Source organism: Chiloscyllium plagiosum, unplaced genomic scaffold (genome assembly GCF_037043375.1).
Source record: "Chiloscyllium plagiosum isolate Xiang-an unplaced genomic scaffold, Cpla_swu_hap1 HiC_scaffold_34, whole genome shotgun sequence".
Classification (NCBI taxonomy): domain Eukaryota; kingdom Metazoa; phylum Chordata; class Chondrichthyes; order Orectolobiformes; family Hemiscylliidae; genus Chiloscyllium; species Chiloscyllium plagiosum.
The window spans coordinates 2223428-2240118 of NW_028270172.1; the positions used below are offsets into that span (position 1 = coordinate 2223428).

The 16691-nt window shown below is 43.4% G+C and overlaps 1 protein-coding gene across 8 annotated transcripts in view; it reads right to left on the reverse strand.

Moving 5' to 3' along the window:
• The window catches only part of LOC122564564 (cadherin-18-like), a 760480-nt gene that overhangs the window by 71021 nt on the left and 672768 nt on the right, over positions 1-16691 (reverse strand). For all 8 annotated transcript variants that reach the window (XM_087978470.1, XM_043719646.2, XM_087978469.1 and 5 more), the window contains one exon: positions 12007-12174. In XM_087978470.1, coding sequence (XP_087834596.1) covers positions 12007-12174 — 168 coding nt within the window. The remainder of the gene's footprint in view (positions 1-12006; positions 12175-16691) is intronic.

The window sequence follows — 16691 nt, forward strand, 5'->3', positions numbered from 1 at the left end:
TCTACACTACCAAGAATCTTACCATTAGCCCAGTACTTTGCATTCCGGTTACTCTGACCAAAGTGAATCACCTCCGCATTAAACTCCATTTGCCACCTCTCAGCCCAGCTTTGCAGCATATCTATGTCTCTCTGTAACCTACAACATTTTTTGTCACTACCCACAACTCTACTGACCTTAGTGTCGTCTGCAAATTTACTAACCCACCATTCTCCGACCTCATCCAGGTCGTTTATAAAAATGACAAACAGCAGTGTACCCAACACCGACTCTTGCGGTACACCACTAGTAACTGGACTCCAGGATGAACATTTCCCATCAACTACCATCCGCTGTCTTCTTTCAGCAAGCCAATTACTGATCCAAACTGCTATATCTCCTACAATCCCATTCCTCGGCATTTTGTACAAAAACCTACTGTGGAGAAATTTATCGAACGCCTTGCTGAAATCCATATACACCACATCAACCAGTTTACTCTCATCTACCTGTTTGGTCACCTTCTCAAAGAACTCAAAAAGGTGAGTGAGTGACGACCTACCCTACACAAAACTGTACTGACTATCCCTAATCAAATTATTCTTTTCTAGATGATTATAAATCCTCCCTCTTACAACATTTTCCAACACTTTACCAACATAGACCATCTGTGCACAATGGTAGCACATAGACCAGCTGTGAGATTGATATAGCACAGTGCTAGCACACAGTCCAGTTGTGAGACTGATATAGAACAGTGCGAGCACATAGTCCAGCTGTGAGACTGATATAGCACAGTACGGGCACATAGTCCATCAGTGAAACTGATATAGCACAGTGCCAGCACATAGTCCAGCTGTGGGACTGATATAGCACAGTGCTAGCACACAGTCCATCTATTAAACTGCTATAGCACAGTGCTAGCACATAGTCCATCTGTGAGACTGATAAAGCACAGTGCTAGCACATAGTCCAGCTATAAGACTGCTATAGCACAGTGCTAGCACTTGCTGTAGCTGAGAGACTGATATAGAACAGTGCTACCACACTGAGAGCACACAGTCCAGTTGTGAAACTCAAATAGCAGAGTGCAAGCACATAGTCCAGCTGTGTGACTGATATAGCACAGTGCTAGCACATAGCCCAGCTTTGAGACTGATATAGCACAGTGCGAGCACACAGTCCATCTATTAAACTGATATAGCACAGTGCTAGCACATAGTCCAGCTGTGAGACTGATATAGCACAGTGTTAGCAGATAGTCCATCTGTAAGATTGACATAGAACATAGAACATAGAAGAATATAGCGCAGTATAGGCCCTTTGGCCCTCGATGTTGCGCTGATCCAAGCCCACCTAACCTACACTAGCCCACTATCCTCAATATGCCTATCCAATGCCCGCTTAAATGCCCATAATGAGGAAGAGTCCACCACTGCGACTGGCAGGGCATTCCATGATCTCACGACTCGCTGAGTAAAGAACCTACCCCTAACATCTGTCCTATACCTACACCCCCTTAATTTAAGGTTATGCCCCCTTGTAATAGCTGACTCCATACGTGGAAAAAGATTCTCATTGTCGACCCTATCTAAACCCCCAATCATCTTGTACACCTCAATCAAGTCACCCCTAAACCTTCTTTTCTCCAATGAAAACAACCCCAAGTGCCTCAGCCTTTCCTCATATGATCTTTCTACCATACCAGGCAACATCCTGGTAAACCTCCTCTACACTCGTTCCAGTGCCTCCACATCCTTCCTATAGTATGGCGACCAAAACTGCACACAATACTCCAGATGCGGCAGCACCAGAGTCTTATACAACTGCAACATGACCTCAGTCCTCCGGAACTCAATTCCTCTACCAATAAAAGTCAGTACGCCATATGCCTTCTTCACCGCACTATTTACCTGGGTGGCAACTTTCAAAGATCTGTGTACATGGACACCAAGATCCCTCTGCTCATCCACACTACCAAGTATCCAACCATTAGCCCAGTATCCCATGTTTTTGTTACTCTTACCAAAGTGAATCACCTCACATAGCACAGTGTTAGCACAAAGCCCAGCTGTGAGACTGATATAGCACAGTCTAGGCACATACTCCATCTGTTAAAGTGATATAGCACAGTGTTAGCACATAGTCCAGTTGTGAAACTGATATAGCACAGTGTGAGCACATACCCCATCTGTTAAACTGATATAGCACAGTGCTAGCACATAGTACAGCTGTGAGACTGATGTAGAACAGTGCGAGCACATAGTCCATCCGTGAAACTGATATAGCACAGAGCTAGCACATAGTCTAGCTGTGAGACTGATATAGCACAGTGTAAGCACATACTCCATCTGTTAAACTGATATAGCACAGTGTTAGCACATAGTCCAGCTGTCAGACTGATATGGCACAGTACGGGCACATAGTCCAGCTGTGGGACTGATATAGCACAGTGTTAGCACATAGTCCATCTATCAAACTGATATAGCACAGTGCTAGCACATAGTCCAACAGTGAAACTGATATAGCACAGTGCTAGCACATACTCCATCTGTTAAAGTGATATAGCACAGTGCTAGCACATAGTCCAGTTGTGAAACTGATATAGCACAGTGTGAGCACATACCCCATCTGTTAAATTGATATAGCACAGTGTTAGCACATAGTCCAGCTGTGGGACTGGTGTAGCACAGTGCGAGCACACAGTCCAGCTGTGAGACTGATACTGCACAGTATTAGCACATAGTCCATCAATCAAACTGATATAGCACAGTGCTAGCACATAGTCCATCTGTGAAACTGATATAGCACAGTGCTAGCACATAGTCCATCTGTGAAACTGATAAAGCAAAAAGCTAGCACATAATCCAGCTGTGGGACTGATGTAGAACAGTGCTCGCACATAGTCCAGCTGTGAGACTGATATAGCACAGTGTTAGAACATAGTCCATCTGTGAAACAGATATAGCACAGTGCTAGCACATGGTCCAGCTGTGAGACTGATATAGCACAGTGTTAGCACATAGTCCAGCTCTGAGACTGCTATGGCACAGTGCTAGCACATAGACCATCTGTCCACGCTATCTAACCCTCTGATTATCTTATATGTCTCTATTAAGTCACCTCTCAACCTTCTTCTCTCGAAGGAAAACAGCTTCAAGTCCCTCAGCCTTTCCTCATAGGACCTTCCCTCCATACCAGGCAACATCCTAGTAAATCTCCTCTGCATCCTTTCCAAAGCTTCCACATCCTTCTTATCATGCGGTGACCAGAAAGTATACACAATATTCCAAGTGCAGCCGCACTAGTGTTTTGTACAGCTGTAGCATAACCTCATGGTTCTGGAACTCGATCCCTCTATTAATAAAAGCTAAAACACTGTATGCCTTCTTAACAACCCTGTCAACCCGGTTGGCAACTTTCAAGGATCTGTGTACCTGGACACCGAGATCTCTCTGCTCATCTACACTACCAAGAATCTTACCATTAGCCCAGTACTTTGCATTCCGGTTACTCTGACCAAAGTGAATCACCTCCGCATTAAACTGCATTTGACACCTCTCAGCCCAGCTCTACAGCTTATCTATGTCTCTCTGTAACCTACAACATCGTTTGTCAATATCCACAACTCCACCGACCTTAGTGTCACCTGCAAATTTACTAACCCACCATTCTCTGACCTCATCCAAGTCCACATTGATGCCCTGGGGTTGAAGTGTTTCGAGGCGGAAGATGAGGCGTTCTTCCTCCAGGCTTCTGGTGGTGAGGGAGCGGCGGTGAAGGAGGCCCAGGACCTACATGTCCTCGGCAGAGTGGGAGGGGGAATTGAAATGTTGGGCCACGGGGCGGTGTGGTTGATTGGTGCGGATGTCCCGGAGATGTTCCCTAAAGCGCTCTGCTAGGAGGCGCCCAGTCTCCCCAATGTAGAGGAGACCGCATCGGGAGCAACGGATACAATAAATGATATTAGTGGATGTGCAAGTAAAATTTTGATGGATGTGGAAGGCTCCTTTAGGGCCTTGGATAGAGGTGAGGGAGGAGGTGTGGGCGCAGGTTTTACAGTTCCTGCGGAGGCAGGGGAAAGTGCCAGGATGGGAGGGTGGGTTGCAGGGGGCCGTGGACCTGACCAGATAGTCACGGAGGGAACGGTCTTTGCGGAAGGCGGAAAGGGGTGGGGAGGGAAATATATCCCTGGTGGTGGGGTCTGTTTGGAAGTGGCGGAAATGTCGGCGGATGATTTGGTTTATGCGAAGGTTGGTAGGGTGGAAGGTGAGCACCAGGGGCGTTCTGTCCTTGTTACGGTTGGAGGGGTGGGGACTGAGGGCGGAGGTGCGGGATGTAGACGAGATGCGTTGGAGGGCATCTTTAACAACATGGGAAGGGAAATTGCGGTCTCTAAAGAAGGAGGCCACCTGGTGTGTTCTGTGATGGAACTGGTCCTCCTGGGAGCAGATACGGCGGAGGCGGAGGAATTGGGAATTCGGGATGGCATTTGTGGTGTTAGCACATAGCCCAGCTGTGAAACTGACATAGCACAGTGTTAGCACATAGCCCAGCTGTGAGACTGAAATAGCACAGTGCAAGTACATAGTCCCGCTGTGAAACTAATATAGCACAGTGTTAGCACATAGCCCAGCTGTGAAACTAATATAGCACAGTGTTAGCACATAGCCCAGCTGTGAAACTGATATAGCACAGTGTTAGCACAAAGCCCAGCTGTGAGACTGATATAGCACAGTGTTAGCACATAACACAGTCCATCTGAGAAACTCACATAGCATAGTGTTTCCACATAGTCCAGCTGTGGGACTGATATAGCACAGTGCGATCATATAGTCCATCTGTGAAACTGATATAGCACAGTGATTGCATGTAGTCCAGCTATGAGACTGATATAGCACAGTGCTAGCGTATAGTCCAGCTGTGAGACTAATATTGCACGGTGTTAGCACATAGGCCAGCTGTGAGACTGATATAGCACAGTTCCAGCACATAGTCTAGCTGTGGGACTGATATAGAACAGTGTTAGCACATAGCCAGCTGTGAGATTGACTTAGCACAGTGCTAGCACATAGTCCAGCTGTGAGACTGATATAGCACAGTGCTAGCACATACTCCATCTGTTAAAGTGATATAGCACAGTGCTAGCACATAGTCCAGTTGTGAAACTGATATAGCACAGTGTGAGCACATACCCCATCTGTTAAACTGATATAGCACAGTATTAGCACATAGTATAGCTGTCAGACTGATATGGCACAGTGTTAGCACATAGTCCAGCTGTGGGACTGATGTAGCACAGTGCGAGCACACAGTCCACCTGTGAGACTGATACTGCACAGTATTAGCACATAGTCCATCTATCAAACTGATATAGCACAGTGTTAGCACATAGTCCATCTGCGAAACTGATATAGCACAGTGCGAGCACATAGTCCATCTGTGAAACTGATAAAGCAAAAAGCTAGCACATAATCCAGCTGTGGGACTGATGTAGAACAGTGCTCGCACATAGTCCAGCTGTGAGACTGATATAGCACAGTTTTAGCACATAGTCCATCTGTGAAACTGATATAGCACAGTGCTAGCACATAGTCTAGCTGTGAGTCTGTTATAGCACAGTGTTAGCACATAGTCCATCTGTGAAACTGATATAGCACAGTGCTAGCACATAGTCTAGCTGTGAGTCTGATATAGCACAGTGCTAGCACATAGTCTAGCTGTGAGTCTGTTATAGCACAGTTTTAGCACATAGTCCATCTGTGAAACTGATATAGCACAGTGCTAGCACATAGTCTAGCTGTGAGTCTGATATAGCACAGTGCTCGCACATAGTCCAGCTGTGAGACTGATATAGCACAGCGCTAGTACATAGTCCATCTGTTAAAGTGATATAGCACAGTGCTAGCACATAGTCCATCTATGAAACTGATATAGCACAGTGTAAGCACATACTCCATCTGTTAAAGTGATATAGCACAGTGTTAGCACATGGTCCAGCTGTGAGACTGATATAGCACAATGCTAGCACATAGTCCAGCTGTGGGACTGATATAGCACAATACTAGCACACAGTCTATCTATGAAACTGATATGGCACAGTGCTGGCACATAGTCCATCTGTGAAACTGATACAGCACAGTGCTAGTACATGGACCATTGGGAGGCTGATATAACACATTGTTAGCACATAGTCCATCTTTGAAACTGATATAGCACAGTGCAAGCACATAGTCCAGCTGTGAGACTGATATAGGACAGTGCTCACACATTGTCCAGCTCTGGGACTGATATAGCACAGTGCTCGCACTTAATCCAGCTGTGAGACTGACCTAGCACAGTGCTAGCACACGGTCCAGCTGTGAGACCGATATAGAATATTGCTGGCACAGAGTCCAGCTGTGAGACTGGTATCACAGTGCTAGCACATAGAACATAGAACATAACAACGCACTACAGGCCCTTCGGCCCTCAATGTTGCGCCGGCCTGTCATACTAATCTGAAGCCCATCTAACCTACACTATTCCATGTACGTCCATATGCTTGTCCAATGTCGACTTAAATGTACTTAAAGTTGGAGAATCTACTACCGTTGCAGGCAAAGCATTCCATATACTTACTACTCTCTGAGTAAAGAAACTACCTCTGACATCTGTCCTATATCTATCACCCCTCAATTTAAAGCTATGCTCCCTCGTGCTCACCGTTAACATACTTGGAAAAAGGCTCTCCCTGTCTACCCTATCTAACCCTCTGATTATCTTATATGTCTCTATTAAGTCACCTCTCAACCTTCTTCTCTCTAACGAAAACAGCCTCAAGTCCCTCAGCCTTTTCTCATAAGACCTTCCCTCCATACCAGGCAACATCTTAGTAAATCTCCTCTGCACCCTTTCCAAAGCTTCCACATCCTTCTTATAATGCGGTGAGCAGAACTATACACAATACTCCAAGTGCGGCCGCACCAGAGTTTTGTACAGCTGTAGCATAACCTCATGGTTCTGGAAATCCATCCCTCTATTAATAAAAGCTAAAACACTATATGTCTTCTTAACAACCCTGTCAACCTGGGGGGCAACTTTCAAGGATCTGTGTACCTGGACACCGAGATCTCTCTGCTCATCTACACTACCAAGAAGCTGATCATTAGCCCAGTACTTTGCATTCCGGTTACTCTGACCAAAGTGAATCACCTCCGCATTAAACTCCATTTGCTACCTCTCAGCCCAGCTCTGCAGCTTATCTATGTCTCTCTGTAACCTCCAACATCCTTTGTCAATATCTCCAACTCCACTGACCTTAGTGTCATCTGCAAATTTACTAACCCACCATTCACCGACCTCATCCAGGTCGTTTATAAAAATGACAAACAGCAGTGGACCCAACACCGACCCTTGCGGTACACCACTAGTAACTGGACTCCAGGATGAACATTTCCCATCAACCACCACCCTCTGTCTTCTTTCTGCAAGGCCAATTACTGATCCAAACTGCTATATCTCCTACAATCCCATTCCTCTGCATTTTGTATGAAAACCTACTGTGGGGAACTTTATCGAACGCATTGCTGAAATCCATATACACCACATCAACCGGTTTACTCTCATCTACCTGTTTGGTCACCTTCTTAAAGAACTCAATAAGGTGTGTGAGGGACAACCTACCCTTCACAAAACTGTACTGACTATCCCTAATCAAATTATACTTTTCTAGATGATTATAAATCATATCTCTTACAACCTTTTCAACTACTTTACCAAGTGTAAGCACATAGTCCCGCTGTGAGACTGATATAGCACAGTGTTAGTACATAGTCCAGCAGTGGGACTGATGTAGCACAGTGCTGGCACATAGTCTACCTGTGAGACGGATATAGCACAGTGTAAGCACATACTCCATTTGTTAAACTGATATAGCACAGTGTTAGCACATAGTCCAGCTGTGAGACTGATATAGCACAGTGCTAGTACATAGTCCCACTGTGAGACTGATGTAGCACAGTGCTGGCACATAGTCTACCTGTGAGATGGATATAGCACAGTGTTAGCACATAGTCCATCTGTTAAACTGATATAGCACAGTGTTCGCACATGGTCCAGCTGTGAGACTGATATAGTACAGTGCTAGCACATAGACCAGCTGTTAGACTGATGTAGCACAGTGCGAGCACACAGTCCATCTGTGATACTGATATAGTACAGTGCTAGCACATAGACCAGCTGTTAGACTGATGTAGCACAGTGCGAGCACATAGTCCAGCTGTGAGACTGATATTGCACAGTGTTAGCACATAGTCCATCTATCAAACTGATATAGCACAGTGTTAGTACATAGCCCATCTGTGAAACTGATATAGCACAGTGTTAGCACATAGTCCATCTGTGAAACTGGTATAGCACAGTGGTAGCACATAGTCCAGCTGTGAGACTGATGTCGAACAGTGCTCGCACATAGACCATCGGCGAAACTAATATAGCACAGTGCTGGCACATAGTCCATCTGTGAGACTGATATAGCATAGTGCTAGCACATAGTCTCGCTGTGAGACTGATCTAGCACAGTGCTAGCACACTGATATAGCATAGTATTAACACATAGCCCAGCTTTGAGACTGATACAGCACAGTGTTAGCACAAAGTCCAGCTATGAGACTGATTTAGCACAGTGCGAGCACATAGTCTAGCTGTGAGACTGATATAGCACAGTGTAAGCACATACTCCATCTGCTAAACTGATATAGCACAGTGCTAGCACATAGTCCAGCTGTGGGACTGATGTAGCACAGTGCGAGCACATAGTCCATCTATGAAACTGATATGGCACAGTGCTGGCACATAGTCCAGCCATGAGACTGATATGGCACAGTGCTGGCACATAGTCCAGCCTGTGTATGGTTTGACTGTATTAGCACTTGCTGTGCAGGCCAACTGTTAAATGTTAAAGCAAACCAAGGCAAGGCAGGGGTGTGGGGGACACTCAGTCTGTGAGAAGAAAGAGAGCGAGCAGCCCCAAGTTGGAGCATGGTGCAGTCCCTGAGCTGGGACTCTGTCCCTGCACACTGTGTCCTGGCAGCAGCATTACAATGTGACGAGTTGGTGCTCTCCAAATGCAGCAATGTCATGCAGAACCACAATGTGAGAGGATCAGAAATGTGGCATGATGGTGCAGAGAAGATAATGATGCCAGTATCTGTGAATGTGTCGTATATGACCTCTGCTCATGGACAGTGCCCTGAGCCACTGGTGTTATGTGCCCAAGACAATGATCCAGGGGAGCAAGCAGAGACCTCGAGCCTCCAGGTATCTGCTTAGACTTTCAGGAATCTAGTTTCTGGCAGTCTGGTGGGAGAGTAGAAATCTGCATATTCATAAGGCAAGATTAGGTAGTAATGAGAGTAATAATGAGCGATACTTTCACTGGTCTCTCTTGAGAATCTCATCTCAACATCAGGAACTTCATTGGAAATGTGACTTGTTGCTCCCAAAGTCCCAAAATCTCTCTCTCGACTTCTCACAAATCTTCCAAAGTTTTTCGAGGTGCCCATGTGATTCAGGACCCAGGAAATTTCTGCCCACTAACCATGTTTCTCTCTCTCTCTCTCGCTCACTTCACAGGCAATGCCTGACCCTCAATCTGCTTCCACCATTCTCCATTTTTATTATGTGTTTGTGGCATTTGAAGTTTTTGTATTAGTGTTGAATGTTTGCTGCCTGACACTAAAACTGCCTTTTGACTTTGACAGATTACATTTTGTCAAAACACTGAAAGGTTGAAAAGTTTCTTCCTGCGACACTTGAGTGAAGCCTCATTGTGTCCAAAACATTATGGTCAATGCATTTTCTGAATAGGGGTTATGATATATCATATTTAGACACCAAAACAGGCTGCTTGCATAATGGAGCATGTAGGTTAAATGGAACTCCTTGGCTCAATCAGACAAAGAGATTCTGATCGCTACATCAACAGAGCCCCTGGTCTGATGGGAATGGGATGACAGTCAGGGAACAGGCAAGAAATCGCTGATGCCATACCAGGTGTAAAGTGAAACATTAATTTCCTGTCCAAGGAGAAGAATTATTTCAAAAGAGAGTCTTAACATGGAAACATTGCCCAACAGAAGCAATCTGTGAGAAAATGGGACCAGTGAAGAGAAGCGAGCACAAAGAGTAAAGAAAGATTAACAAGGGACAGTGAGAACATGATGTTGGTGAGTTTAGTTCCAATGAGGGCTGCAGAGACCCAGTGGATCCTGTCAACGGTTGTGTGATAGGAAGTGTTCAAAGCGATAGTTGATTGTTTAAATCTGCAATCAAAAGTGAATAGGACTAGTGTAGATCAGAAGCCAAACTTCATGGTCCCTGGTGAAAGATAACTGCAAAGGAGATGGTGGGTAGTAAATGTGGGCACCACCCAGGGTACTGTTTCTGACAGCCACCAACCTGCCCTTGCACACAAAGCAATTTAAAAAAAAACAAGTTAGTGTCAGGAAATTTTCCCTCCTTGTGACAAACTAATTTACTGGCTCGTTATTGGCTGTTTATGTATCTCCTTTTGTCATCGCTGCAATTCTGCCCCTGACAGGAGCAAGTGTCCAACTTGCCACATCTCCCAGTAGGCACCTCCTCCATGAGTCCCAGGTGGGGAATGAGATACTCTTACCCAGATACTCTCAGACATCTGCCATTCCCCTCACCCTCAGCCCATCTACACATGGCAGTTATCTATCCTTCAGACTTCTCCATCCCCTGCCAGCCTAGACCCAGTGTGAGCCCAGAGTTAACTTACTCCCAGAGTCTGGGCACCATTGATCATAGCTCAGGCTCATTGCAATCTGAGCACAGATTGCTGCACTTAGTTGGTCAAGAGGGTTGCTAGCCTTTTAATTGGTTAATCGCCCTCAAGAGTTGGGAATTTTTCTCTTGGCTGGGGCATTCTGCCAATTATCATCCTGAAAAATGGATGTGAGGCAAGACTACTAGTTAGAGCGAGCTTCCTCCTGACATTTACACCAGGGCCAGGCGAGATCCAGCAGAGAGCTCATTGCAGGGATCTGGGCAAGCATAGATTGTACCCATGGACAAGGAAGGGCCGGGGATGGAAAGTGATGGCTTTATTCTGGGTGATAGAAGTATCGGTCTGACAAAGCCTAAATGTGAAAAGGGGAATTGGATATGGAATTTAAGAGATTAGGAACAGTAGATTGTAGATGAACTGAAAGGAAGTGGGGTTGAGATGCTGTTAGATGGTGGAAGTTTCAGTGGAGTATTTTATGCAGCTAAATGTTTTCTTATTAATAAATTGCAATCACATTTCCAGATATTTTAAGGTAAATTCTTCAAACTCACACTCTCATAAGGGGATGTATTATAAAGAGTTGGATTGAAAATGAGTGCCAGACTGTTGTCATCTTCTGCATAATCATTATTCCCTTCCTGAGCAGGGTCTTGAGCAGATTTCTGTCAGTGCTGTCGTTAACTCTGCTGTTAAATCTGTGTACAACCTACAATGTTTGTTTTAAGTAATCCTGTGAAGCAAATTCTTGGAATGCTTTTTCTGTGTTAAGGATGCTCTGTGAATTCAGGTTATTGTTGGACTTCAATGGCACAGCTCCAAAGGGATGAACATTGTTGCAGAGAACAGCATTTTAAGGTTTCTCATCACTCATCCAAATGTAAGGTCTCAACCCTCCCCACCTCATATTCAGACAATGGAGGGTGAATTCCTTCAGCCTCAGTCTCTGGAATAAACTTGTGACAGTGATGCAGTCAAATATTCCAGTGTCAGTGGAATATTTCACGCCAGTAAGAAACCAGAGGTTTTTACACAGCTTTTGACAGAGATTAGATTTTCTCCTGTAAATAAGCTCTTGCAATAAGGAGACGCAAATGATAATGGATCTACCAAACAAGGTTATACACAGCAGGTAATCAGAGACCATGCAGACTACAATGTCTATGTGACACAAACCACTGAGGTAGACTGTCATTTTAAGGTAAGTAACATGCTGATTAGAACCCGGTACATACTTTGTGGGAACTTGGGGGGATTGTCATTGGCATCAGTTAGAGTTATATTAATAGTTGTAGAGCCCGACAGCCCTCCGATCTGCCCAGCCATATCTTTAGCTTGAATGACGACCGAATATTGTTCTCTTGCTTCTCTATCCATATTCGGTAAGGCTGTTCTGATGATTCCTGCAAGATATCGGAAAGAAAATCAATATTTCAAGTGTTCATGGAATAAACTCATTTTGTGCAACAACATCTCCCTACAGAAACCTGCAATGAAATTGAGAGTTTTCCATTAGACACTTGCCCTGGGCTGGGAAATATCACACACCTTCCCTAATATGAAATAGGTTTCCATTATAAATGAACGGTTGATGAAATACAATAAATACATGATTCTTAAAACACATCAGAATCAAATCTAGCTTGAATGTGTTAATTTTATTACAAAGTGAAAGCATTTGACCAATTTGCCTTCTCAGTGGTTCCTGTTACAAAATTTTGAACATGAATTTACAGCAGTTAACCCCAGATGGAATTACAAGGGGTAAAATCACATTTCCTTTAATCTTATGAACATATTTAAATCTAACGAAAAATGTTAATAATTTACAATGTAAATAAAATATATACTCACAATGCAAAAGTGTAATTTGATTAATATTTCATCTTTTGATTAACTCTGCTGAAAGCTACCTTTTAATATCTAATCTTTTACAACTATGCCAGCCTGAACATTTTTATATCAACAGTTCTAACAGTAAAATTTTATTAAAGTTGACTTTAATTCTATCTTAAGTGGAATTTTAATTAATTCTGTAACAGAGCAATGATTTGGGTACAGGACATGCTAAACACTGTGACAGACAAAGAGAACAGAATATTTAATTATGTGCCCAGGTCAGTCAAGCAGTTCCACAGTTGACCAGATGGGAACCTTCACAATCTATCAAGACTGAAAGCCAAGACAAAGTGCTCTCACTGTTCACTGATGATGCTGTAAGTCACCCACAGAGACCAGGCTCATGAATTACCTGTCCCAATATTGCCATATTCTCCCTCACCTTTAATGATAGTGACAAGGTAGGTTGTTGTCTCTGTCTGTGATCAGACTCAACAGCTCTCTACTGGAAGCAATCAGCAGACTGGCATTAGCAGTGACTGGCATTGGCATCAACTATCACTTGATGAAGAGCTCAACATGGACATTGGGAAAGGAGTCTACCACTTTGGTCAATGTAAGAACAGGAATGGAAAAGTAACAAATTGACCACATGACCAAGTTGTTTATCTACAAACCTTTATCCTCAGTTTATCACTGTCTGGCCTGGGTAACCAACACCAATCAAGGGACAAGGCTGAATAATTTAATCTCTGATGTCTATGACACACCTTGGGCATCACATGCAAAGAAAAAGTCACTAAAGGAGCACTCCTTCCTCCCAAACAGGTCAAGCATGCTAGTGCTAATTGGGTGCCAAATGTGCTTGTTGGTTTGAGTATGTGCAGAATATACAGTAGGGGATGGTAGCTCATGACCAAAGGTCAGCAAGATGTGTCGTGCTCTGATTCAAGGTTACTGTCAAAATATTCATTGAAACACAAATCAATCACGGCCAATACGAAACTCTAGTTGACAATAAATATAAAAGGGGACACCAATGGTGGGCAGGAATTTACTATCACATAACCACAGGATATTTTTAAAAGTTTCAAATCACACCGAGCAAGGGTTAACTCCATGTGAGCTCATTGCGGCAAACTGGGCCTTCACTGAAGTGATTCATCTAGCCTTCAAGTGCAGCAGATGACTCATGTGATCTCACCAACATTCCAAGGCTACACTCTGACTTCTTCTCTGAGACAGAGTGATGTTAAACCAAGTATAGAGTGGAAGATGCAGAGACACCTTTCAGTTTGTGTCCTGCTGAGATAGATGAGCCGCGAAGCTTTCTCCCACCATTGAAAAATGAATTTATGAGGACAGACAGAAAATCACAAACTCATTAGCCTTTGAAAGAAGGAAAAGGACCCAATGGAAATCTTGGGGGATTAACATCAGAGCTAAGGTAAATCCCTAGCACTATGAGCGAAGATACCTGAATGAGAGGTATAGGTTACAACTGGTGGTCAGAAAATAGATTTTGCACAAAGAAGACAAATTAATAGTTGCAATGGCCTGTTTGAAAAAGGACCATGGAGGTAACTTGGACCAAGCTGGTTAGATATCATGAAGAGGATCTGATATCGGTTTGGATGAACTAAATGAGACTTTGCCTGCATTACTTTTGCCATCTTGTACAAACACATTCTGATCTAAGTCACTGATTTAATTCAGTCTTAATGTCAGGGAAGATCATAACAGGCACCACACAAGTCATCTTGCTTCTTGATGATTCCAGTCTGGAGCTGATCATAGATAGTTATTCAAAACGTATGTCTCTTACATTCAGCACAACCGTGTAATTTGCTTGAAGTTTATTGGGTTTTTCACCTTTGTAGTTGCGAAGGAATTGGTTCCCAGAATGCAATCTGATCATTAATGGCACATATAACATGTGACTTTCATTCTATTATTACACTTTTTATCAGTCTGTGTTTGTAAACATTATGATAATGCCTCCAGAATATGCTAGTGAATGGCACCGGTTGCTGATGGCACCGGTTGCTGATGGCACCGGTTGTTGATGGCACCGGTTGTTGATGGCACCGGTTGCTGATGGCACCGGTTGTTGATGGTACCGGTTGCTGATGGCACTGGTTGCTGATGGCACCGGTTGTTGATGGTACCGGTTGCTGATGGCACCGGTTGCTGATGGTACCGGTTGCTGATGGCACCGGTTGCTGATGGCACTGGTTGCTGATGGCACTGGTTGTTGATGGTACCGGTTGCTGATGGCACTGGTTGCTGATGACACTGGTTGTTGATGGTACCGGTTGCTGATGGCACCGGTTGCTGATGGCACCGGTTGTTGATGGCACCGGTTGCTGATGGCACCGGTTGCTGATGGCACCGGTTGCTGATGGACTCTGGGCATTTTCTGAGCCAATTGTTTCCAGTCTAAAAGCATTTTTCTTGCTGAATCTCAATAATATCCACTTTCAGTAACATCATTCATCCCAGACTTTGACGATTCAATTAATACCTAAATTATCCATAGAAATAGAACAATATGGCTTGTTGACAACTAAGTCACGAATAAAATTTAGGGTCATTAAAAAAACAGTGCAGCTCCAACTCTCAAGAAGCTTGACACCATCCAGGACAAAGCAAGCCATGTGATTGGCATCACATCCACAGGCACCATCCCTCACCACTGACACTCAGTAATAACAATAAGAAATTCACCAATGCTCCTTAAACAGTACCTTCCAAACCTCAGCCCCACATCCTGTAAATGAATCAAAAAACATAACAAATTCAGTTGACAATGTGCATACTGAGCATATTATGATTTTCCCTCATAATGCTGCTGTTCTGTAGGAAGGGATTCCTCATGTTCTTTAAGTCAATGCCAGCCCATGATGTGAAGAGCAGGATTTGAATGTGTGGCTGTTTGTGAAAATTCTCTTCAGAATTAGTGTAAATATGATAAATGTGATAATTGGGTGACTAGCAGTTGAAATCTGGAGTTAGGGGTGTGTTGACAGTCCCGCCAATACTCAAAGCATACCACAGGTAATTTTCATGCAATTTTCACAAACCGAAACTGTTATACTGTTGTAATTTATTCTTAAACTGCTCTGAACCAACTTGTTTTTCTTGGAGAAGCTCTTCTTACAGCAAATCTCAAGCACATCTTCTTCCAAAAAACATTCCAGTCTCTGAATTTTTCTAAATTAACATAAATTCTTGAGTATTCTAAACCAAAAATTCAAGCATTTCTTTCTATGTTTCTTTTTACCAACATAAAACTCCATAATTTAAACAAATCTCCATTAACAGTCCAGAGGCCTTCAGGCATCTGTTCTTTTTTGGCAATATACTGTTTTAAAACCATTGTTAATGCTTAAACTCCTTCACAAAATAAAATAAAACCCATATGCCATCAGTATAAAATCCAAATTCCAGAAAACATTATATCAAGAAAAATCATTCACTAAAATAAAAGCAAAGTCCAACAGATGTTGGAAATCTGAAATAAAAAAAAACAGAAAGTGCTGGAGAAACACAGCAGGTCTGATAGCATCTGTGGACAGAGAAACAGAGTTAACATTTCGAGTCTGATATGGCTCTTTTTAATTTCTGAAGAGTCACGAGAAAGTTTCTCTATTGTTAATTCAGAAATGATTGAGAATGATGCTGGTACACAGCTGTTGTGAGATAAAAATTTTACCTAATTACATATTATAAAAGTCAGTTCACAATAGAGAGACAATCAGATACGATAAAATTTTAATGAAGATTGATTGTAACCCAGGGTAATGGAGGGGTGCCAAAACTGGGAGAAGAAACGAGAACAGGTGTAATTTTAAAACTGGGCTTCCAGCCAGCAGCTGCTGTCTCCAACTTGAAGCCATATTAATAATTATTACCAGCTGACTCCCAATCCCAGATATCCTCATGTATTAACTTTCGCGTGGTGCTTGGATGCTCTAATGACCTAAACAAACATGATGATGCAACCTTACTCCTTGTACATGGAAAGACAAGCAACAAACAACATAATCAATAGGGAAAGTTCATCACTTTGTTGTTTAAA